This window comes from Alexandromys fortis, unplaced genomic scaffold (genome assembly GCF_014885135.2).
Source record: "Alexandromys fortis isolate MF-2015 unplaced genomic scaffold, M_Fortis_MF-2015_v1.1 scaffold_122, whole genome shotgun sequence".
NCBI lineage: Eukaryota > Metazoa > Chordata > Mammalia > Rodentia > Cricetidae > Alexandromys > Alexandromys fortis.
This window is the reverse complement of record NW_026068004.1, coordinates 2225138-2250652: the sequence shown is the minus strand read 5'-3', so window position 1 is coordinate 2250652 and position 25515 is coordinate 2225138. Positions and strand designations below refer to the sequence as shown.

Below are 25515 nucleotides of genomic sequence, written 5' to 3'. Positions count from 1 at the left end.
CTGAAAGAACAGGAATATGCTACTTCAAACTAGTAATGAGGAGAACGGATGATAAAAGATATCCAATTGTTAATGTATTGACAAGAGTTATATGCGATGGGGCTGTTTCAGTGAAGACAGCGAAGGAAGCACCCTCTGATGTGATGCTCTTTGAACAGAGACCTGTAAGAAATCAGGACATGGCTAGCTATAGAAAGACTGTCTTAGCCAGGCAGTAAGTGTCCGCCGCATTTAACCCCAGCACTCAGGAGGCAGAAGCAGGCGGATCTCTGAGTTCAAGACCAGTGTGGCTACAGAACAAGTTTCAGGACAGCCAGGGCTACACAAAGAAACCCTGTCTTGAAAAATAAAGCAAACCAACAACAAAGAAAGCAAGACTGTCCTAGCAGAGAACCAAGTCTAAGATGGGAGCGTGTGTAGTCAGATGCAAGACTTCAGGAGGTTAGGGGCAAAACATGGTAAAAACATGGGACGCCAACACACACACACACACACACACACACACACACACACACACACCTATGCAGCCACAGCATGCATACGGAAGTCAGAGGATAACTTGTAGGAATTGGTTCTCTCCTTTAACCATGTGAATCCCGGGACTCAAGCTCAGGTCACCAGGTTTGGTAGCAAGTGGTCTGTACTCTCTGGCCCATCTTTGCAGGCCTAAACTTCTGTTTTAGCACAGTCGGACTTACGCTCACTGTGGTATAACCTCTGGCAGATGCAAGGATGCCATAATCAAGTAAATGATAATAGCAAATCGTTTTTAGGTGACAGCAGACATGGTAATGAGTGAAGGTCTGTTTTTCAGCTAAACTATAACACCATGGTGTGAATCCATGCCAGTGAGTGTGTACGTTGAGGTCAGAGGTCAGCCGAAGGTGTCATTCCTCAAGTTTCATCCACCTTTTTTCTTAGGACAGGGTCTCTGGTGAGCCCCAGAAATTGGTCCGTCTCAGTCTCCTGCAGCCATTAAAATTACAAGCATAGGGCACCACTTGGGTTTTGTTTTGTTTGTTTGAGACGGGGTCATACTGTGTAGCCCCTGCTGGCCTGAAATTTCATGTACAGACCAGGCTGACCTTGAACTCAGAGACTCACCTGCCTCTGCCCCCCCCCAGTGCTGGGATTAAAGGCCTGTGCAACTCTTTCGGGCTGTGCCTTGCTTTTTACATGTACTTTGGGGAATCTATCTCATGACCACATGCTTGCACTTAAAGTCTATACTGACTGAGCCCTATCCTCAGATCAAAACACTCTCTTAATAACTCAATCAGTCCATCAGTGTTAACTATATCCACATTGTTGGGAGGCAGGTCATATAAGGTGATGGAATTCATGGTCCAAAATTCATTGTTAAGTTTTGACATCTGTTAGTACTAGTTTATTTTACCATAACAATCCAAAATCATATATTTAGTCTTAAAACGTCATTTCTAGAAATGAGCCCACTAACGTTTTTATCAGACCTCGCCGGTGTAAACCAAGGGTTAGAGTGAAAGCGTGGGTCACAGTCCCTTCTAATTAATGAAAGCCAGTTTAAAGCGGTGATTCTGAGAAGTTAATCCTCAGACGCAACCCAGCTCTATCATCTGCATCGCCAGTCACTGATGAATAGTTGCTGATACCAGGGACCAGGTCCAGCTGCCTCCGGACAGCTCCACCCACCCACCCCGGGGTGGGGGGGACTACGACAATGACAGATCCTTGAAGTCTGGGGGAGTGGAGGGAAAGGTGAACGACTGAGTGCCCAGAGAGAGGAGCTGGTGGAAATAGCCCCGAATATGTAAAAAGTCTCCTTGCTGAGTGCAGAAACTTTCAGTTGGTTGATTAAAATACTAATTTTTATTTACTTGTGCACCTCAGCTTCAACTGTGTAAAAGGGTTGGAAGGAAAGGGAAAGAAAAAAAAAGTCAGTGGGGAAAATGGGCAAAAAATATGATTAGACGCGGCACGGGAGGAAAGTCAAAAGGACGAGCAACAAATGACAGCTGACCAGGCCCAAACTGTCACATCCCTGGTAGAAGTGTGCGCCGGCTGCTCTGCAAAGTCGTTTTTAATCTGCCCCCCTGCCATGTGTGAGTGTGTATGTGTGTCTGTCTGTCTGTCTATCTGTCCCCCTCCAACACACAAATGCATTGGTTTTTAAAGACAGGATTTCACTCGTAGGCCAGGCTGACCTTAAGCATGAGGTAATCCTCTTGCCTCTGCCTCCTGTTGCTGGGACTATATCACATACCTGACCTGACAATATCATGCAATTTTAAAAGTAGATTTCATTTAAACTTTTTTAAAAATATTTATTTATTTATTTATTTATTTATTTATTTATTATATGCTGTCTGTGTGTATGTCTGCAGGCCAGAAGAGGGCACCAGACCTCATTACAGACGGTTGTGAGCCACCATGTGGTTGCCGAGAATCGAATTCAGGACCTTCAGAAGAGCAGGCAATGCTCTTAACCGCTGAGCCATCTCTCCAGCCCCGCATTTAAACTTTTTTTTTAAATTATTTATTTATTTATTATGTATACAATATTCTGTCTGTGTGTATGCCTGCAGCCCAGAAGAGGGACCAGACTCCATTACAGATGGTTGTGAGCCACCATGTGGTTGCTGGGATTTGAACTCAGGACCTTTGGAAGAACAGGCAATGCTCTTAACTTCTGAGCCATCTCTCCAGCCCCCAGCATTTAAACTTTTTAATGAGAAAACTGATCTATACCATTTGGAAGGTAGAGGCAGGAGGATCTGGCTACAAAGCAGCTTTGAGGCAAACCTGGGCTAAAATTCTTTCTCAAAAAAAAAAAAATTAAATCAAATAAATAAAAGAAAAATGGTTATTTGAGCCATGTGACCTGGTATATATCTGTAATCCCAGCATTAAGGAGGCTGAGACAAGAGGATTGCATGTTTGGAACCGGTTTGGGCCAAAAATAAAAAAGTGTTAAATTAAACTGTGTGAAGTTCCTGATACTTGATCAGTTTTGACATACAAAAGGGCAATTTCATGTGACTCAGCCTAAAATTACCTCACTGTCCACATATACACACAAAAATATACATCAGGGAAAATGCATATGGACACACATGCACACAGACATATCGGAACTATGTATATGACCACATGCTCATACTTACATAAAAATATACATATTAAGGGGAAATAGATACTAGGTTGTTAATATGTACAAATCAAACAAAATAAATATAGCATTCTCTGAAAACAAGCCATGACTTCACGATGCTGTTGAACCAGGAACTAGAACTGAATGATGTTCCAGCTCCCTTTTTCATGTTAGTAAATGTATTCAAAAGAGAACAATTTCACTCCTATAAGAAGGAAAGCATTTCATACCATAAAATAATGAGAGCATCGTAGCCAAGACATTCAGCTTTTTATCAAAACAACTGCCAGTAAACCCAATCAGTTGACATATCTATCTACAATAATCTTTTCTCAGTGAGGAGACTGGAATTGCTTCTCAGGTTTAGGAGGGATTCCGCAGGTAGAAGCTGGTTTCACAGATGTTCTGGTGTAGTGCAGGCCCCTGCTGCCAGGTGCAAGGCATCGTGCTGCCTGCTCACCTCCCTGATTCTTAACTGCATATTGTTGGACATAACACAGGAAAGAATATTTAAATATCTATATGAAGAATTTCTATCATGTAAAAAATGATTTAAAATTTTTTTAATGTTAAAAAGTACACTTAAGGGGCTGGAGAGATGGCTCAGCACTGACTGCACTTCCTAGAGGACCCAGGTTCAATTCCCAGCACCCATATGGCAACTAACAACTGTCTTTAACTCCAGGATTTGACACAAAATAATAAAGTTAAAATAGTCCCACTTTTTTTTTTTTTTTGAGACAGGGTTTCTTTGTGTAGCTTTGGAGCCTGTCCTGGCACTTGCTCTGTAGACCAGGCTGGCATCAAACTCACAGAGATCCGCCTGCCTCTGCCTCCCGAGTGCTGGGATTAAAGGCGTGCGCCACCACTGCCCAGACAATAGTCCCACTTTTAAATTAAGTGATCTGTTTGAAAATTTGTAATTCTGGGACTAATGAGCTGTCCCAGAGGTTAGGTGGACAAACATGCAGGCAAAATACTCACACACAAAAAGCTTTTTAAAATAAAACCTAAAGTTTGTATAGTCCCTTCTTGGCAAGGCCGTGGCCCTAGGTTTGGTCTAGCTACTACTACTAGAAGGAAAAGAATGTTGTGACCAGAAATTCGTCTTCTGCCAGGTATGGGAGCAAGGCCTATAATCCCAGCAGCGACCCAGAGAGTTTAAGGACAGCCTGGGCTACATGGTAAGATGGTTTCAAAGAAAGAAAGCAAAAAGAAAAGGAAGAGGGAGGGATAGAAGCATCTGACGGTGTCACACACACAACAGTGACCTAAGAATAATAACCCTATACTCACTGTCTTCCTTTCCTTGGCTTGTTTCCTCCGCTTCCCACGGTGTTTCCTGAGTTTCACAAATAAGCGGCTTCTTTGTCTCGGGGTCTGCTTCTGAGATAACCCTGAACGTGTGAACAATGAGCTGGGAGTCACCCTCTCCTGTGAAGTGAGCTATCGTGTCCCACCAGCCCGCACTGTCCTGCCCCAAACAATCGTGTCCTTAGAATCTCGTATTTAATGGACCTGAGAGAGATAGCAGACCCTGGAAAGACAATTCACCAAGCTATCCATGGGACAACTTGTATTTTGCTGGACACAGGACGTATTTCAGTTAGCAGTTGAAAGGAGAAGTTCATAACGGTTAAAATCATCCTTCAGAGTCACAGTTACACTGGTTCTGAGCTTCTGCTTCCAGTGAATTCGCTCGGTCTTGTTTTACTTATTTTTGAGACAAGATCTTGCCGTTGAGTCTACATTGACTCACACTCACAGCAACCCTCCTGCCTCAGACTCTGAAGTGCTGGGATTTCAGGCATACCTAGTTTCCACTCAGCTTATAGACCATCCTTCCGCCCCTTGAAGACTGCACAGTTTTGTTGGGAGCCCTGTCTCTTCCAAGGACTGGTGCTCACCAGCCCATGAGGGTGAGCAGGGTCATCTCCCTCTTCATCTCCTTCAGACAGCGGTTTATTCATAGACATAAATCTACAGGACGAGTTGAATGGGAAAAGTAACATTCTGGGGACTGGCAAACAGAGAGATGGGTGCTAAGGAGACTCTAAATAGTCCTGAAAAGGTTGGCGCCCTAAGCAAGCATCGAGAAGAGCCGGAAGGATTCCGATAAATGGATTGCCTGGCTTGCACTGAGAATGGTAGCGAAAGTGATGCTAAGAGCGGAATTCTTGGGAGGGGAGACACTGTTGGTGCAGCTGGGTCCCGGCATCCCTGTGCCCTGCAGTTCTCCTGGTCTTTCCCGGAGTCTGGAGACATCATCTCAGAGGGGACTCAGAACTAATGGGCACCAGGCACAGAGGAGGACCAGTTCTGTGCTGAACATGGAGGGTAGGGCGGGGTAAAGATAAATGAAAGCATACACATAGAACTTAAGCTTCCAAGCCTTCTTTCCAGAACGTCCCATTTGGTCTAAACTCCATAGGCATATCTGAAAAACCCTCTCTGGTGACTCAGACTGCCTGAGGGAAAAGATCTGAAGATACCACCTAGATGCCACTCAATAACTTGAAGATCTGTCAGGGAGGCTAAAGGTCCTGTTGGGAGAGGCTTTCCTGGGGCAAAGCTTTCATTACCTGGCTCCATACTGTCTCACCAGATAACTGGACAAGGGAATTACATACACCCAGGAATCGGCAACAGCTTACGGCAAGAATCCACCTGGTACAGTTAATTCCCTTTGGCTCCGGCCAGGAACGAGGTGCACGTGCGCACCAGCAGGACTTTAAGTCCCCTCTCAGACGGCAGTCTCGTCTTATTGAGTATGCCCGGAAGCTGCCCACCAGTTCGGGTCCAGCAGCAGGAGGCAAGGCTTCACGTCTATCTCAGTAATGTCTGTCCCCAAAGTTGGGGAGATTTTAGCTGCATGGATGAAGTAGGACTTGAGTAACTTGCCGTTTACTTGGGACCCCATTCCCAATTCTCTAGCTCCAAAAATCTAGGTATCCATTCTGATTGCTGTGGGTTTCAGGCGGATGATCACTGTTAAAGGCAACTGTTGGGAATTTCACAACTCCACTGAAAATAGGAAATGAATTTCATCGGCATTAATTTTTTTAATTTAATGTGCACGCGCAGGCATACGGAGGCCAGAAGAGGGGGCCGAATCCTCTGGAACTGGAGTCATGGTTTGAAGTCACCCTGTGGATGCTGGGAACTGAGTGTGGGTCCTCTCCAAGAGCCAGTGCCCTCCACCACTGCGGCATCGTGCCAGCACTTCAGCAGCATTCTTGATCTATAGGAGATGGCTACTAAATGGTGTGTAAAGAGTCTAGTGCCTGGTTTTTGGACTGGGTCTCACAGAGCCTCAAACAATAAGTAGCCAAGATGATCCTCCTGCCCCACTTCTGGATCACAGTGCTGGATTATAGATGTGCACTACCATGACAGCTTATGCAGTGCGGGGATTGAACCCAGGGCTTCATGCATGCTAGGAAAACACTTTGTCGGGCTGGAGAGATGGCTCAGTGGTTAAGAGCATTGCCTGCTCTTCCAAAGGTCCTGAGTTCGATTCCCGGCAACCACATGGTGGCTCACAACCATCTGTAATGAGGTCTGGTGCCCTCTTCTGGCCTGCAGGCATACACACAAACAGAATATTGTATACATAACAAATAAATAAATATTTAAAAAAAAGAAAACACTTTATCAACTGAACTATCCCTCTTCCTTTCCTTTTTCCGTTCTTTCTTTGAAACCATCTTACTATGTAACTACTGAGATTAGAGGTCTTTGCTACCATGCCTGGTGGAAGATGAACTTTTGGGAACATCGTTCTTGCCCGTCTAGTGGTAGTGGCTAGATCAAACCCAGGGCTGTGGCCTTGCTAAGCACTTTTACAACTTAGTGGAATTCAAGATTTTAGTAAACAAAATGTCTTTGGGTTCCTGCCAGTGGCAGGTGACAGAAGGAATGATATATTTAGTAATTCATCCCGTGTTTTTCTTTGATATCTTTTTCCATATATATAAAACAATGTCTGTCATCTCAGCTTTCAGGGCAAGCCAAAAATATATTGAGCCTTGTCTATTAAAATATGCCCATTTGGAGGGGGGGAGGGGAAGAGATAAATGCTATAATTATAATATATATTTTTAAAACTTCCCAGCTGGAGCTGGAGAAATTGCTAGACTTCCAGAGGACCCAGATTTGATTCCCAGCACCCATCTTATTTATGTCTTTAACTACTACTTTTAACTCCAGTTCCAGGGGATCCAATGTCCTCTTTTGGTCTCCATGGTACCACATATAATGCACAGACACGCATGCAGACAACGCACCCATACAATAAACAAAATTTCATTAAAAAAAATAAGCCCAGTTACTGGATCTAGTACATTAAACCACAAATCTGCAGTGGGTGTGTGTGTCTGTGTGAACCAATATCACAGACTGTATGGACATGTTGCTCCTGACTGAACACCTCAGTGTTTTATATAACTTCCTCACCATTTCCCCACCATGGCAGAACATGTCTCCTTCACATCCGAAGACTTCACTTCAGTTTCCTTTTTTCCCTTTACAAACATCTTGTTTCGTGTGGCTCGCATGTGTGTGTGTGTGTGTTGGCATACACAGGCCCACGGCATACATGTGGAGTTCAGAGGACAGCTCACAGGAGTAGATCCTGTCCTTCTACCACATGGGTCCTGTGTGTTGAACTCCGGTCCTCAGGCTCATGCTCACTGAACTGTCTCACCAGCCCAACTTCCAGTTTCTCAAACAGTTTTTAAAAAGTTGAAATTCAAGCAGGGCGGTGGTGGTGCATGCCTTTAATCCCAGCACTTGGGAAGCAGAGGCAGGCGGATCTTTGTGAGTTCGAGACCAGCCTGGTCTACAAGAGCTAGTTCCAGGACAGGCTCCAAAACCACAGAGAAACCCTGTCTCGAAAAAGAAAAAAAAAAATTGAAATTCAGGGGGCTGGAGAGATGGCTCAGTGGTTAAGAACACTGTCTGCTCTTCCAAAGGTCCTGAGTTCAATTCCCAGCAACCACATGGTGGCTCCAAACCATCTGTAGGGAGATCTGGCGCCCTCCTCTGGCGTGTGGGTATAAATGGAGGCAGAAAGTTGTATACATAATAAATAAAAAAATTGAAATTCAGGGCTGTAATTTTTTTGGGATTTTTGAGACAGGGCTTCTTTGTATAGCCCTGGCTATCCTAGAACTCACTCTGTAGACCAGACTAGCCTCGAACTCAGAGATTCTGTCTGCCTCTGTCTCCAAAATGGTATTAAATGTGTGCACCATCATGCCCAGCTAAAAATTTTTTTTTAAAAAAAATTGAAATTCCTACCAAAAATTAGCTGAGCCCTTCAACAAACAAACAAACAAACAAATACCAATGAACTAGAGGGAAAAGTTAGAGCCACAATTCCAAACTAAAAACAAACAAAAAAAACAAAGCAGGTATCATAGCAAAATCCAGTTCCTAGACTCAGGGTTGGGCCCTGGTTTAAAGGAGAAGCAACCCTGTGCTGTGCTGGCACACCCTGGTATCACACACAGCACTCAGGAGGCTGAAACAGGCGGACTTCAAGGCCAGCCTGGGATTCATAGCAAGACCTGGTCTCAGAACAAATAGATTTTTTTGGAATAACTTGCAGCAGCTGAGAACAGGCTGACCTCAGGTGGTATGAGATTACCTTGGATTTGCACGGGGCATCATTCTTAGGAGGCGCTTATCTAGGGGTGCAACACGCTTTAGATGACACGGTGGAAAACGTGTTCAGCATTAAGCTTGCAAGCTCCCTTCATGTAGTTACATGTAACCATGCTCCAGTAAGACCATTTCCGTTTTCCCCAGTGATTACTGCATGGATGTGCCACAATTAGTTATTCGTTTTTCTGTTGGTGGACATTTAGATTGCCTATAGTTTGGGGGAGATTATGAATAATAATAATAATATATATGAATAATAATAATAATGCTTCTAATGTTCAAAACAGGTATTCTATTTATATTCCCCTGGGGACAGATTTGCTGCCTACTAGTAGTAACCTAAAGCATTCGTCTAAGAACTGGATCGCTTACATCCCCACCTGTTCTGTTATGCATGCATGTATGCACAGACATATATGTATTTGAAACAGGGTCTCACTATGCAGTCTTGGCTTGTGTGGAACTATGTAGAAGGACTAGCTTTGGATTCAAAGACATTTCCCTGCCTCTTCCTCCCTAGGGTTGGGGTTAAAGACTTGTGCCCTAGTAGGAGATACTTTGCTGTGGCTTTTGTTTCTACTTTCCCAGTTTCTAGTAACACTGGACATTTCTGCATATGGATAGGCTAGTAATTTGGTTATCTCCTTAGAGTGCCCATGCAGAGGTAGGTGTGTGTGTGTGTGTGTGTGTGTGTGTGTGTGTGCACGCGCACGCGTGCTTTTCTCTCCTTTTCTGGTACTGGGCATGGAACCAAGGGTCTCATGCATAGAACATAAGTTCTCTGTCACTAAGTTCTATCCCCTTCTCTCTGGTCTTGAACTCACTCTGCAGCTAAAACAGGCCATGACCATGCAATCCTCCTGCCTCAGTCTCTGGAGTAGCTGAACAAAAGGCCTATGCCACCAGACCTGCTTATATTTTTCCTGTTTAGAATGATTTCTCCACATATTCAGTGCCTTTATCACATGCTGGGAGCATCTTTTCCTGTGCTGTGGCAAGCCATTCATACATACATATTTAATCTCATATATATATAATCATATATATGTATATATAAATACATAAAGTTCTTCATTGTTTATTGAGAGAAACTGCTCCTTAGAAGCCTGGAGGAGGGAGCATGGCATGCTCTAAGCCACCAGCAAGGTTGAGAAACTTGGAAACCAGCAGCCTATTATTGAGGTCCAGCTACTTTTTTTCTGTCTGTCTGTTTGTTTTTTGAGACAGGGATTATGGAGCTATGGAGCCAGTCCTGAAACTTGTTCTATAGACCAGGCTGGTCATGAACTCACAGAGATCCACCTGCCTCTGCCTCCCGAGTGTTGGGATTAAAGGCATGCAACACCATTGCCCAGCACAAAAAATATTCTGACCTCATTTGTTCTTGAGAGACACAGACAATTGTTATTTGCTTTTTTCTTTATTGGTTTGGAACCCATATTTTATTGCTTCAAGCAACACTTGACATTCACTATGTACATTTAACTTAACACAGCCTGATTCTCTACTTTCAAATGTATTTCAGTTTCGTCTTCAGCCCACATTGGCAGGTTTCCAGCCATATCACTCCTGTGAGGATGCTGGTGCATGCTGCCAGATGCTGACCAAGTCCACCAGTCCCTTCCCATCCTTATCTGTGCTGAGCTTCCCTGCGGACCTGACATCTGTGATCTCTCCACTGGCCCCTAGGGTTCCCTGTGTATTGTGTTTCCCAGGATGCTCTGATTCTACATCTTCATCCCCACCTCATCTCTCTCCTTCTTGAGAGCTTCCTCCTCAACACCTACTCAGAATGAATTGCTTCCCCAAGGTTCCTTTCCTAACCCACACTTCCCATTTTACTAGTACACTCTTTCTGATCCCATCTACTCCTTCCATGCGGCTAGCTCTCAAATTACTATCTCCAGTCCAACCTCTTCTTTGAACCTCAGACTCGAACCCAATTTCCAGCTGTCCGACCGAACCTGGAGACATGACAGGCAGCCTGAATACAGCATGCCTGTAATCAGTAATTATCTGCTTCTTCTTCCATCAATTCTCTGCATGCCCTAGAAAGTCGGTTTTTTTTTTTTCACTTAGTTCTACCTCCTGCTATATTTCCCTGGTTGCTTTTTCCAGTTGGCATTCCATGGATATCAGATATTTAGAAGACATGGACACTGCAGCGAAGTCAGGCTGCTATGTGTTAGAAGGCCAGGACAAACTTGTTTCCACAGGACCTTCTGGAGCCACTCCCGGCTGTTAGATTCTAGATACACATGAGGTGAAGTGAGCATGCAATCTTTCCCAAGATTATTTTAGGATTCCTACCTGTAGAAATACCGCATAGCATCTCAGGTGCCTCCTCGGGCATGAAACTGCTGTCCTGAGCCAGTCCATCCTTCCCTAGCCCCATGCCAGGGCCCTAGCATGGTTTTGTCATCGTTCTGGTCCCATGGCTCTCATCTTGCTTCCTTAGACATGTTACTCACAGTGGTACAAGAGCGAGCTATTTAGAACTCAATGAGAAAATGACATCTATTGTTCACGGGGGGGGGGTGCTTTCTGGGGTATGGGGAGCTCTCCTGTAACCTGGCCAACTCCACCTGTCCCATCTCGTGCCAGACCCACATACACCTTAGGAATCTCCACCTGCTCTCCTCTCTCCAATAGTCTTTGTTCACATGGTGCTGTCTGGAATATTCCTCCCCTTCCCTCTACCTACTGGTTAGCTGCTACCTCTCTAAGATTCAGCTCGGATGCTACTATTTTCCAACCCCACTCATAATCTATCATCAGCAATTATAAATGCGCTGTGCAAAGCTTAAGATCAGGGACAATGTAAATTTTTTCTTCTTTTTTATCTTTTGTGTGTGTGTGTGTTCTTTTTTTCAAGACAGGGTTTCTCTGTGAAACAGCCCTGGCTGTCCACTCTGTAGACCAGACTGGTCTTGAACTGAGACCCGCCAGCCTTTGCCCCACTGGGATTAAAGGTGTGCGCCACCACTGCCTGGCTAATTTCTTTTCTTCTTAAATCCTAAAACCAGTGGCCACAAGTCTCAGCTCTCTTCTCTTGAGGCCAAGATGAATCCACCCATACCGACACCTCCCAACTCATTTCCAGTGCAGGTACCTGCCTTACTCTTCCAGATCTCCACCACACTGATGGCTTATTCAGGCCTGTTAGAATATAACCTCCTCTGATACACTCCATCCAAATCCCCATGCCCACTCTCTCCCCTTAACTCTCTGAAGTTGCTTGTCCACCTTTCCTCCTGAGTTACCCCATACAACTGGAGTAGTTACTTACTGTGCTGTCTCTAGTGCTTCAGACAGTGTCTGGCATAATGTCTGTCTGCACGCTAACTATGTGCTGGGTGAACTAATGTCTTACATGTCTGGCACATAATTCTTCCTGACATTTGAATGCCTGCTAACTGCCCTATATTGTGTTAACTGCACCACAGGAACTATTTGTCTTGAGGCTACAATTAGCTCCGTTTTATACCGAGACCTTTAGGGACAGTAGTTTGCTGAAATTCCGGCTAGAAAGGATATGGGTGCCGGTGGCCTCACTGTGAGTGGCTACCTTGCTTGCCTCCCACTCACACAGGTAACACGCAACCATGCACTCAAATGCAAGGACGGTGAGGTAGGAGAGAGGGAAGGGAATCAAGGGGAGGTGGGAATGGTGCAGCAGACCGCTGTCCTTTACATCCATCCTCCCCACCCCAGCCAAGCAGAGCATCACCCTATTTCAGGATGGAGAGGTCAAGTTCCCCCTAGTTTTCACTGCTTAAACAGGCAGCCAAAGGGAGCTACTGCTCCTTGCTAGAGAGGAGTTTAAAACTACCCATTTACTCATCCGGGTTCAGGGAAAGAACAAAGTGTTCACAGATCAGTCTTGGAGTCTACTCTGGGCTCTGCCAAGGCACGGCTGACACGTGGTAACCGCGCTCCCTTCTCTGGGTCTCAGCTTTTCTACCTATGGGGGAAACACTCCAGATCCTAACATCCTACAGTCCTTACAGTGCAGAGCCCCAGACCAGTCCTTCTGCCCTGCTCTGGGTATCACTGGAGAAAGGCCTCCTTTCTGTCTTCTGGACTGGCCTGGCCCTTGGCATGCCAAGAACAGAATTCTTTAAAATTCAAGTGAAGGTGGCAGATGCTCTTGGAAAGCAAACACCCTGTGCCTGCCATACTGTCTTCCAAGAGTGACAGAGTAACAGGCAAGCGAGACGGTCCTTCCCTGCAATATTTATTAAGGAATTTACACATACACAGGAGAAAGGCAACCAGGCGCTGTGGTTCCAACATGAGATCTTTGAAGCAAAGTTTTCTTGTTTGAGTTTTCAAGTGGGGTGAACAATGGCCGAGAGAAAGCTGTCCGGGCTCTCTGCCTCTTACACCTGGGAAAGGTGGGCAAACAGCACGCAGACACGAGGGCATCAGAGATGGTGGATGGGGAAGGGAAAGGAGGAGGGACCTATCAATGAGATGGCAAGTTTTAAACTGTAGAATAATCTGGCAACAGTTTTAGGCTGTTGAGAAATTAATTCCTCTCTGTTGTAAACCTAGAACTATAAAAACACCCAGAGAAGATGGGGAGGTGGCAGGTGGGACCCACACATCCACAGGCACACCAGCAGCGCACACACTAAGCTCGGCATTTCCTTAGATGGGCTGGTCTTTCAGCCACAGGGCCAGATCCTGCTCAGTGTAGGCAGAAGGCGGGCAAGGGATGTGTGGGACCTTCATGAAGTCTTTGGTGCTAGTAAAAGCTGACTGAAGCAGCGAGTCCTGAGGCTCCAGATCTTGAAAGCACTCAGAGTCAATGGAGTGATGTTTTTGCTCATCCTCATAGGAAGGGGCTTGCCTCACTCCAGAGCCAGGACCCGATGAGTACGTGACTGCAGAACTTCCTTCATTCCTACAAAGCTGGGAACAATGCCTCCCTCTCCCAGCAAAACTCCCGACACTTAGAACCAGCTTAAAACAAATAAAGGAGTGGTCCCTCTGCTCCCTCTGCTACTCGGAGGCCTGAGAGAAGGCTCAACCTCAAGGCAAGGTACTGAGAAGTTCATGTACCCTCTTCTGCTAATAATTTCCAAGGTGCTGGTGCCGGGAGAGGGTGGGGGTGGGGAGGAAATCAGGACAGTCAGGACATGATCAACACAAAGCAACAGAGAGGTCTGTGAGTTGAGGAATGGGCTGGGTTGGGCAGGATGCCAAACCCTAGATGACTTATGAGCAATTTCTAAACCAAACAGAGAGAGGTAGGAAGAAGAGGAGAGAGCTGGGAAAGAGAACAGGGAAAGCAAGGGCTGAAGAGAGTGGCAGCCATACAGGCTGCTGTGTTTTTATTTCCACATCTGAGGACTGAGAGTCTGATTGGCTGCCTGGCCATTTCCACCTCCCATTGACTGTCCGTAACTCATCATGCCGTTGGCTCCATAGAAGTTCATCCCAGCCATCTGTTGGGTCATCTGAAAAGAATAGAAATTTTCAGATCAGGCCGAGGGCACTTAGCCAGCTAGTATACAGAGCAGGGGAGGAGAAGAAGGCCTGAGTCTAGTTAGCACAAAACCTTCCAGTGAGCTCCTCTTCTTCTTTTCCAGGCCTGCTCCTCACCTCCTCACTACTGGGGCCTGTTGTCAGCTGGTCACAGCCTGCTCTTAAGAGTCTAAAACCATCCAGGTCTGGATGGAGGTGGGTGGTCCTTGGACTTCCCACGGGGCAGGGACCCTGATTGATCTTTGGGCTGACGAGGGAGGGGGACTTGGTTGGGGGAGGGGGAGGGAAATGGGAGGCGGTGACGGGGAAGAGACAGAAATCTTTAATAAATAAATAAATAAAAATAAAAATAAAAGAGTCTAAAACCAGGCCCTGCGGCAGTGGTCTGCCTCATGCCCAGCAGAGGTCACTAGTGCCAATATCAGCTCCTATATGCTTGCTTGGACAAGTGGGGTGATGGGGCCTCCTACTGGATGGACAAAGGAAGAAAAGGGGGAGACAACCTAAGTGTCTGTCATTTATGACAACCAGAGAAGAGTCAGTGGGACATAACTGGATGGGACAGTCTTCTTTTTGTTGTCTGGTTCTGAGACGGGGTCTCACTGTGTAGCCCTGACTGGCCTGGAACTCACTAAGCAGACCAGGTTGGCCTCAGACCTGCAGCGATTATCCGGCCTCTGTCCCCGCCTACAAGTACTAGGATTATGGCCATGCGCTACTGTGCTGGGCCAGGAGGGACTTCTTTGTAATTAGACTGAAAGACTGAAATTTGCTGTATAAACTTGTTCTTCCATCAACTCTTTCAAAAGACTTCAGTTTTCCTTAAAATTGAACATTAAGGGAAAACTGGAAGAACAATGCAACAAAACCCATGTTTCACCTTCAAATTCACTAGCGGTTACAATTTTAGCCTGATGTATTTCTGTGTACATGTATTCAAAACCTTCAAGATAAATTTGAGGTGCAGGTATCGTACCACTGCACCCCCTGGAGGTAAGGAGGCATCTCAGGAGGATGAACCACACCTCGGCACACCCGAGAAATGTGATGCTGCTACCATTGTCCATACCGCCTCACTGTCTAAAGCCTGATGTCAGCCGGGCATCCATTTCTGTTCAGTGTGTGACTGACAGACTTGTGTGGGGAGTGACATACAGAGGCAGCCTCAGCCCAGAGAATTTTCCTGTTCTTGGGTGCACTCTCTCTCTCTTTTTTTTGTTTGTTTGTTTGTTTTTTTAAAAATGTATTTAGCTTTTTATTTCATGTGCATTGGTGTGAAGGTATCAGAGCCCCTGGAACTGGAGTTACAGACAGTTGTAAGCTGCCTTGTGGGTGCTGGGAATTGAACCTGGGTCCTCTGGAACAGAAGCCAGTGCTCTTATGTTGAGTCATCTGTCCAGCCCCCTGGTGCAGGCCTTTAATCAGAGCACTGAGGAGCAGAGGCAGGTGGATCTGAGTTCAAGGCCAGCCTGTTTCAGGACAGTCAGGGTTACACAGAGAAACCCTGTCTCAAAATATAAACAAAAAGATCCTACTTTTATATATTATAATTATCACATTATATATAATAATTTCCAGAACTATTCATTTATTTGTTTTGCTTGCTTTTTGATACAAGGTCTCCCTATATAGTCCTGGCTGCCCTGGAACTCACTATGTAGACCAGAATGTCCTCACTCAGAGACTCACCTTCCTCTGTCTCCCAAGTGCTGGGATTAAAGGTGTGTGTGCTACCACACACAGCTAATTATATATATATAGTTTTAAATATGTCAACCTTGTCCTATGATCTTATTTTTATTCTTTAGTTGTCTACAAACACACATATGCTACCCTTTCTTTGCCTGCTTTCTATACTACTTTCTCTGATTCTTTTAAAAATAGATCTATTTATTTTTATGTATATGAGTGTTTTGTCTGTGTCTGAATGTGTACCACATGTGTGCCTGGTACCTGTAGAGGCCAGAGGAGGGCATCAGTTCCCCTAACCTGGAGTTACAGACAGTTGGGAGCTGCCAAGTAGGTCCTGTGAAGAGAGCCAGTGCTCTTAGCTGCTGAGCCTTCTCTCCAGTCCAGTCGGTTCTTTTTGCTCCCTTGTTTTGTTTTCGTTTGTGTGTGCGTGCATGTGTGCGTGTGTGTGTGTGTGTGTATGTATGTGTCTGTGGGAAAAGTGCACATGGATACTGCTCCTTTATATCACACTTCCTCTCATTTGTTCCATGCCTTTTGCTATCAATATGTTTTAAGCTAAGTCCATTCACTTGTATTTCAGCCTTTACATCTGAGATTATTCCCCGTGAGCACAGTGCACTCCACTTTACAATCCCCACTTCTCACTGTTCTCCTGGCTCAGCCTCCGGAGTTCTGGGATTTTGGGTACAGGCTGCCACGCCTAGCTTCAGGGACTTTATTTAGGTTGGTGAACTGTGTAACAGTTTTTTCTGCTTCATGATTTTGTGGGAGGAGTGGGTTCTTTACCTGAAATTCTTTGACTTTTAAAGATTAGCTCTTTGGACGGCTAACAGCCTGCGCTGATCACACTCAGCCCTTACCCCAATACTTCCCAGTCCACCTGACTTCCCTACCGTCTCAACTGTGCGTCTCTCTTCTTCCCTTTTTAACCCTTCAAGAACAATTTGTGCCACCCAAATCTTCTCAGGTATATATGGCCTTCTCCTGGAGAGTGGGCAGCGTACTGAGGCAGCACTCTGAGAGAGCACCCTCTCCTTCCCCCAGCTCCATGGCTTGGGGTGGGATCATGAGCTCTGAATGTTTTCTGCTTTCTCTACATAGGTTTGTAAGAATGCCAGCTACCACGTTAGCACGTTCTGCTGGCCTTAGCAGCATCTCATTCTTCTGAGGCAGAAACATTGCAGACAGGTATGAAGGTCTGGGGACATTACTAGACGGGAGCTCGAGGGCGCCCTCTCCTGTCAGTGGAATGACCCCTCAGACAAATGGATGCTGTGGCCTCTATTCTATTCCTTACTTGGTTTTTTCTCATCACCTCTAGATTCCCAGAGACTTTCCTCTTCCTACGTCACGCTCGCCTCCCCACACACAACCTGAGACACAGACATGAGGCCCCAGGAAACCAGAGCTCCACTCTGTCAGGGCTTAGGCCTGTTCTCATTTGCCTCCCCCAGGATGGGTCCGTTCTCCTCCAGCCTCTGCTGCCTCTCCTCTTTTTGCATAGTCTCTGCTCTGGCCCAGTGGGACTCGGGTGTCCCTATGCCTAATGGCATGTCACGAGTCATGTACTAGCACTTTTGCTTGTGTCCCTTGTCTTGCTTGGTTGGTTTTTAGAAGGTGTGGAGGGACTCAGACTTAGTCTACGGGTCTCAGTCTATAGGAACTCAGGAACCCTCAAAAAGTCCGACTTCAGTCAGGCCTTCTAGGGAAATAAAACAAGGTATGTCTCTGGCACTAGCACGTCCATATGGAAAGAAGTGGCACCAGGTGGGACACCAGGGAAGGATCTGAAGCCCATCCCAGGCCCAGGGAGGCTGCTTACCTGAGTCAGGTTCCACTGCAGTTGCTGAGCTGGCTGAACGCCATACACAGTCTGGGGCATAGCTGCCATGCTTGCCATGTAGCCGGCCTGGTGAGAGGCCATCATCCCGTTCGGCACACCCATCACGGAAGCCTGCATGCCCCCCATATAGCCTGCAGGCATAGCCATGGGGGCAACCATTCCAGAGGCTCCTGGCTGAGCTACCATGCCTACTGGTGGGGGCATCATGCTCCCCATGATACTGTTAGGTGGTGTGACCCCAGGGAAACTGGGGTAAGCTGTGGGATATGCCATCTGAGCAGGAGCCATGAACATTGCTGCCAAGAAAACACACATAAGGGTCTGTTAAAGAGGAAAAGACACAAAGTTAGCCCAATACTCACCAGCTATTCCTTTCCTGGAGGAGGTTCTCCGATTACTCAACTTGGAATCCTGTTCTCCACAGTAAATCAGCAGAATAAATTCCTTACAGGTCTCTGTGGTTACCACTGGGTCTCGCTCTGACCTAGTCACTCCTTTTCTGGGGCAGACCCTGACCTTCAGTCAGACTCCACAGAAGTGTGACACTAGACCTCACAGAAGGTGAGCGAGGCCTCGCTCTGATGACAATATAACTATCTGCTGATACTTTGTGGCTTCCCCAGCAATGCCATTTCAAGTTTGTTTTATACATAATATTTCTGACCTCACAGTTACTATTCCTTGTAACAACAAAATAATTCTTTTTATAAATCAGCATACAGTGGAGCAGGTTTTTTTGTGGCATTTTTCATACACACTTTCTTTTGGTCAATCACTCCAATAAACACCCCTCTCCCTCATCTCCCTGGACCCCATCCCTGCTGCACCCTCTCTCTTCATTACTTCTCCTTCCTCCTTTCTTTCTCTCTCTCTCTCTCTCTCTCTCTCTCTCTCTCTCTCTCTCTCTCTCTCTCTTTCTTTCTTTATTTTCTTTTTTTCATTGATTTTTTGAGACAGGGTTTCTCCACAGCTTTTGGTTCCTGTCCTGGAACTAGCTCTTGTAGACCAGGCTGGCCTCTAACTCACAGAGATCCGCCTGCCTCTGCCTCCCGAGTGCTGGGATTAAAGGCGTGCGCCACTACCGCCCGGCTTCTTCTTTTTTTTTTTAAAGAAAGATTTATGCAGTGTTCTGCCGGCATGTATGCCTACACTAGATCTCATTACAGATGGTTGTGAGTGAGTCACCACGTGGTTGCTGGGAACTTAGAAGAGCAGCCAGTGCTCTTACCCTCTGAGCCGTCTCTCTGGCCCCTCCTTCCATTTTCATATCACATGTGTCAATACAGCCTTCCCCTCTCACGGGCCCTTTCTAGTTTCCTGGACTCTGGCCACAATTACTTTCTCATATGTAGATTCTAGTACATAATTTTTGCACATGTTTATTTATGTGAGAGAAAAATTAAACATGTGGTATGTGTAATTCTAAGCCTGTGTTATCTCAGTTAACATAATATTTTCCAGTTCCATCTATTGTTTACAAATTTCATTTTTCTTTATGGCTGAATTCTAACACAGCATCTAATTCTTGCATTTGTTCTCAGTCTTTCCTTGGAGCACTTCAGTGATTTCACAGTCTTTACCTTGGGCAGGCATCTGAGGCGTCTGGGATCCATACAGTGAGAGGATGGAGTCCTTGGAGAGCTGCTTCTTGCCTGTTTCTTCTGATTTGCTCCCTGGCTCAGGAAACAGGTTCAGGTTTTCAGGGACAGAACCAGCACTCCCTGCAGTTGGCATGGAACCTACAGCCTGGGCACAGAGGACAATGAGAAAACCATTAGCATAGAACCTACAGCCTGGGCACAGAGGACAATGAGAAAACCATTAGCATGGAACCTACAGCCTGGGCAGGGAGGGTAGCAGGACAATCAGAATGGGCCTCTGTGTAAGACCCTTATACCTTCTGCTATGTCTATCACTTCTGATAAGAATTAATGGCTGGGGCTGGAGAGATGGCTCAGCCCTTAAGAGCACTGGCTGTTCTTCTAGAGGACCCAGGTTCAATTCCCAGCACCCACATGGCAGCTAACAACTGTCTGTAACCCCAGTTTCTGGGATCTGATACCTTCACACCAATCCACATAAAATAAAGTTAAATAAATGATTAAAAAGGGGGCTGGAGAGATGGCTCAGCGGTTAAAGAGCACTGACTGCTCTTTCAGAGGTCCTGAGTTCAATTCCCAGCAACCATGTGGTGGCTCACAACCATCTGTAATGAGGTCTGGTGCCCTCTTCTGGCCTACAGGTAGGATACTGTATACATACATAAATCTTTAAAAAAATTATTTAAAAAAAATAATTAATGGCTCATGAACCAGGTGTGATAGCTCACACCTAATAATCCCAGAGTTTAGGAGGCTGAGGCAGGAGACTGACTGAAAGTTTGAGGCTCCCTGTGCTATACAGTGAGTTCTAGACCAGCCTGGACAACACTGTTAAAGTGTGAGACAGCGGGGAATAGAGAAAGAAAGAAAAGAATTTTTGGCTCATGTAAAGTCAGCATCTTCCTGAAAATTTTATCATAAAAATACTTGACAAACCCTGCAAGTTAAGCTCAAGTACAAGCCTTTGTTCTTCAACAAAACAATATGAGCTGATAAGAGAGAAATACAAACAACCCCAAATAATGCAGCAAAGAGAACTGAGTTTAGTTCAGCGTACAGGTTGGAGATAGCTCAGTGGCAAAGTGATTACTTAGGATACATAAGGTCCTGGGTTCAACGCCCAGCCTCTCTCTCTTACATACAAAGATCCCAGAGTAGCTATTTCCCACAATACAACCAGAAGCAATTCCACAACTCTGTTCTCACCCGCAAAATATACATTATAGAGAATTCTTGTGCAGATATGAAAGTGAACAAAATATACAAAGTGACACTGGGGTGGTTTGAATGTAACTGGCCCCATAAGCTCACAGGGGTGGCATTATTAGGAGGTGTGGATGGTGACAGAAGCCTGGAGAGGCCACTGCAGGAGGCTGTGAAGTTGAAGCCTGGATTCCCTTGGAGACACCAGAGCCATGGGATACCTGCTGAGGAGAGCTACTAACTGGACAGAACCAGCCCCAGAGAGAGAAGTGTGTTGCAGTCAACAAAGCTGAAAGGAGTGGAGATCTGAAGAGTGCCTTGACATCAAACATGGAGGTGCAGGGTTTGGAGTTTGCCCGGCTGGTTCTCAGTCTTGCTTTGGTCTAGTATTTCCTCACTATGCTCCCTTCCCTGCATTTTAGAATGGTAATGTATATCCTCTGTCATAAATGTTGGAAGTATGTGATTTGCTTTTTTATTTTGATTTTATGGGGTACTACAATTAAGAGATTGCATGAATCTCAGAGGAGACTTTGAAATTTAAACCATTGTTGAGACTGTGATGGACTATGGGGACTTTTGAAGTTGGACTAAATGCATTTTTCACTGTGATACTGCTATAATCTTATGGGGGTCAGGGAGTGGAATATGGCAGTTTGAACGCAACTGGTCCCTATAAGTTCATAGGAGGTGGCATTATTAGGAAGTATGGCTTTGTTGGAGTAGGTCTTGTTGGAGGAAGTGTGTCACTGTGGAGGCGGGTTTTGAGGTCTCATATATGCTCAAGCCATGCCCAGTATCTCAGTTCACTTCCTGTTGCCTACACAAGATGTAGAACTCTTGGCTACCTCTCCAGCACCATGTCTGCCTACACACCACCATGCCCCACCCTGATGACAATGGACTGAACCTCTGGAACTGTAAGCCATCCAATTAAATGCTTTCCTTTATAAGAGTTGCCATGGTCATGGTGTCTCTTCACAGCAACAGAAACCCCAACTAAGACAGGCACAGACATCATTTCTGGGACGCAGTAGCAAGCACTCCACAAATAAGAGCAGCTGAAGTCCAAGTCTTTCATCCCCACAACACCCTGGCTCCTGCCAGGGTTCAAGTGCAGATGGGGGGGCTCACCTCAAGTATCAGCCTTTAAAATATGACACCCTGTGACACAGACAACTAGTCACTCTTTTGGGGCGAAAGACAAAATAATATGAAGCAGTCATCTTGGACTATGACAACACAACACAATGCCAAACAGAAAATCAAGAGAAACGAAAGTTCAGCCCTACCAAGGAAGCGTGACTCAACTCTATGATCAAGCTACCAACTTTAATCCTGAGAAGTGCGAAAGACTCACCTTTCTGGAAACCGAAGAAGGGGATGGAACAGAGGCCAAGAGATCTAGATCCTTTTCTAGGGTGTTGCTGGTCTTACTATTTGCAATGGAGCAGGCCACAGGGGCATCTAGGAGGAAAGACGGAATTAAACACAGCACAGCTATGAAGACGCGTCCTCTGTGAGCCAAGACGTGTGTATAGAAAGACAACAGGTTTTGGCCCAGGGAGCCAGGGTAGGGCTTTTCAAGAGAGGCCTCACCCCACATTCCCACAAGTGCTCTGTGGTGCACTTTCAGTCAGAGGGCAGCAGAATCTCAGACCTAAAGGCCACATCAGGGCCACAGCTGAGTGGCTGGCTTCCTCCTGGCTACTGGAAGGACACGGTGTGTAGGGCTCAATTTCAGAGAGAAACACGGCATGGAAACTGGGGGCATGGTAGTTACCAACCTGAACCAGCAGCAGAGGCCTGGAAGCCCAAGGCCTGTGAGAAAGAACTGGCTTTCTCTTTGGAAATGGCAGGATCAGGGATGCAAAGAGAAAACTGACAGCAAGGCAGCAGGCCACCTCAGAGAATGGCCGCACAGGAATGGTGGCTGGCAGGAGAGAACAGGGAAGTGGCAGAAGGCTCAAAGGTACTCTATAGTGAAATTACCAACATCTGTAAAGGGCTTGGAATAAAGTAGAAGGGCCAGGAGCCACTGAAGCAGACGCTGACCCAGCACACCACATGGTTATGAAAGTGACATCCAAAGGCTAAGTAAACTATTCAAGATCCCAGACAGTGGTCACACTGTGGACACCAAGGCCATGCTCTCGGCCATTGCACTGAGCTGTTGCTCTGAAAAACATCCAGTGAACAGTTTCTTAAGAGTGATGTTCAGAACAGGAAGAGCAGCAGAGGACAACCTCAATGGAGAAGAAACAAATACAAGCCCCAATTCCCAGTCTTCCCACGGGAGCTGAGAATCCCCCGAATCTGCAAGATCACGGGAGCTGAAAAGCCTGATTCTTACCCAGGCCCAACAAATCCATGACCGGGGCCGCGGACTTCGGGGAGCTTTTCCGAGGTAGCTGTGCGTCTTCTTTTTTCTGTGGCTAAGGTGAAAAAAATGTTATAAAGAAGAACAAGCAGTTGTTTTCGACATACCCCCATCACTGTAAAGCCACAGGTATTTTTGTGGTATGGCTGTTTGTCAAAGGCAGTTACCAAAGAAACAAGACTCAGAAGGGCCAGGAAGCATGAGTGCATGAAGAAACGTGAAGTGAAAAACAGGCCTGGGCAGCTTCTTTAGCTTTCTGGGGAGGCTTATCTTTCTGAAGCTGGTCATCCAGGAGCAGGCACCAACAGAAACAGTTCTTGGTCCCAAGGGGAATAAGCCCCTGAAGGGACAACAAAACAGACAGCAGACAAAGCCAAATCTAACAGGCTGAGTTCAGTTTCCAGAAGCCCAAGGTAGAAGGTGATGATGGACTCCCAAGAGTTGTCTTCTGACCTCCATGTGTGTGTTACAGCACATGCACCCCACAGATAAACGCATGAATTGGGTTTTGTTGTCATTTTGTTCTGAGACAGGGTTTCTCTGTATATCCCTGGCTGTCCTGGAACTCGCCATATAGACCAGGCTGGCCTCGAACTCAGAGATCCAGTCTCTGCCTCCCCAGTGCTGGAGTAAAGGTGTACTATACTATGTCCTGCCCAGTTTTATTTTTTAATTAAGAAAAAGTAAGGAACCAACAAACTTCTCATTTTGTTTATAAAATCTTTTTTTTAATTAAAAAAAAAATTATTTATGTATGTGCATTCTGCATGCCAGAGAGGGCATCAGATCCTATTACAGATGGTTGTAGCCACCATGTGGGTGCTGAGAATTGAACTCAGGACCTCTGGAAGAGCAGACAGTGCTCTTAAACCACTGAGCCACCTTTCCAGCCCCCTTGTTTATAAAATCTTACTTCATGCTATAGGACATCACTTTACAGAGTCCCAATCTACTCTATCATAGTCGCCATGGACTGAGTCTACAAAAGAGCTTCACAATGATATACAGAACTTTTCCTTAAGCTAGAGTCAAAATAGAGAAAAGGAAAAAAAAAGGCTGGAGTGATGGCTCAGTGGTTAAGAGTACAGGCTGCTTGTGAAGAGGACCCAGGTTTAGTTTCCAGCACCCATATAGCAACTCTAGTTCCAGAGGACATAATGCCCTCTTCTGGTCTCCACAGGCATCAGGTACAAACACACATACATATACATGCAGGTAAACATTCACATATATAAGATAAAAACATGGGGCTGGAGAGATGGCTCAGCAGGTAAGAGCACTGACTGTTCTTCCAGAGGTCCTGAGTTCAATTCCTAGCAACCATATGGTGGCTCACAACCATCTGTAATTAGATTTGGTGCCCTCTTCTGGCCAGCAGGGATACACATTAAAAAAAAAAGATAACAAATAAAGCCAGGTGGTGGCAGCGCACGCTTTAATCCCAGCACTCGGGAGGCACAGGCAGGTGGATCTCGTGAGTTTGAGGCCAGCCTGGGCTACAGAGTTAGTTTAGGAAAGCCCAAACTACACAAAGAAACCCTGTCTCAACCCCTCCCTCCCAAAGGACATCTCTTCTCTGAAAACTATATGCTCCCATAGGATCTGTACCAGTCACAGTGTCATACGGGGAAGGGGTGGGTATGACCTTCTGGGCTGCTTCACAATGCAGCAGAAGAAGGAGGGAAGAGGCTTAACAAGACAAACACAGAGGGAACATCTGCTTAGAAGCAGCAGGTTGCCACGGCACACCGGCAGGGAGCATGCCCTTGCTCAGAGGGAAAGACAGTTTCCAGGCTTCCATCTAGCTATAAGCTAGATGCAGTGTAGCACAGCGCTAGGTCTCTGTGAGCTCCAGGGCTACACAGTGAGACCTTCTCTCAGAAAGGGGGAGGGGAGCAAAGGGCAATGGGGAGGGGAGAAGGGGTGGGATGCTAGAAGAACAGGAGATGCTACAGAGCACGTTAGATAGCACCAGGCAGGGGGCAAACAGGTGACCTGCGTTACATGTGGGCCTTCGGGCCCAGTGCAGCAGTGCCATATGGTTTCAAAGCCACCCAGCCTCCTCCCCCACATAAGCGAACATGAGGCCACCCACATGGTGCGAGGATCCCCACTTACCATTTTTACTTTCTCAAAAACAACAGGTTCCATCTTCTTCTCTGGAGCGGGCTCGCTTCCTCGTTTCCACTTATCGTCCTTCTCTTTCTAAAGAGATTTAACAGGACAGGGGTGTCTTGGCATTAGCACAATTAGCGTTTTAGGAGCTACACTCCAAATGCAAGCCAGATAGCAGAAGACCCTAAGATTCTGATGCAGCAACTCAACCAACTTGGGTATGAGTTGGGCATGAGCACCGGCCTTCCCCGGCCTCCACATGTGCTGAAGGGAGACCGCATACTTTAAGCACCCACTCTTCTCATCAGCCTGACCCATTCGTTACCCTTGAAATTTATAATACAGGCTATCTATAGCGATTTAAAAGTTGTTATCCATTGTGCCCTTTTTA

At 46.1% G+C, this 25515-nt stretch overlaps 1 protein-coding gene across 1 annotated transcript in view; it reads right to left on the bottom strand.

Moving 5' to 3' along the window:
* Positions 1–13021: 13021 nt before the first annotated feature.
* Positions 13022–25515, bottom strand: part of Smap2 (small ArfGAP2) — a 49108-nt gene continuing 36614 nt past the window's right edge. The window contains exons 5-10 of the mRNA XM_050161298.1: positions 25128–25214; positions 22983–23064; positions 21990–22096; positions 19406–19571; positions 17805–18121; positions 13022–14262 (exon numbers count right to left, since the gene is read on the bottom strand). Of these exons, the coding sequence (XP_050017255.1) occupies positions 14137–14262; positions 17805–18121; positions 19406–19571; positions 21990–22096; positions 22983–23064; positions 25128–25214 (885 nt within the window). The 3' untranslated portion in view covers positions 13022–14136. The remainder of the gene's footprint in view (positions 14263–17804; positions 18122–19405; positions 19572–21989; positions 22097–22982; positions 23065–25127; positions 25215–25515) is intronic.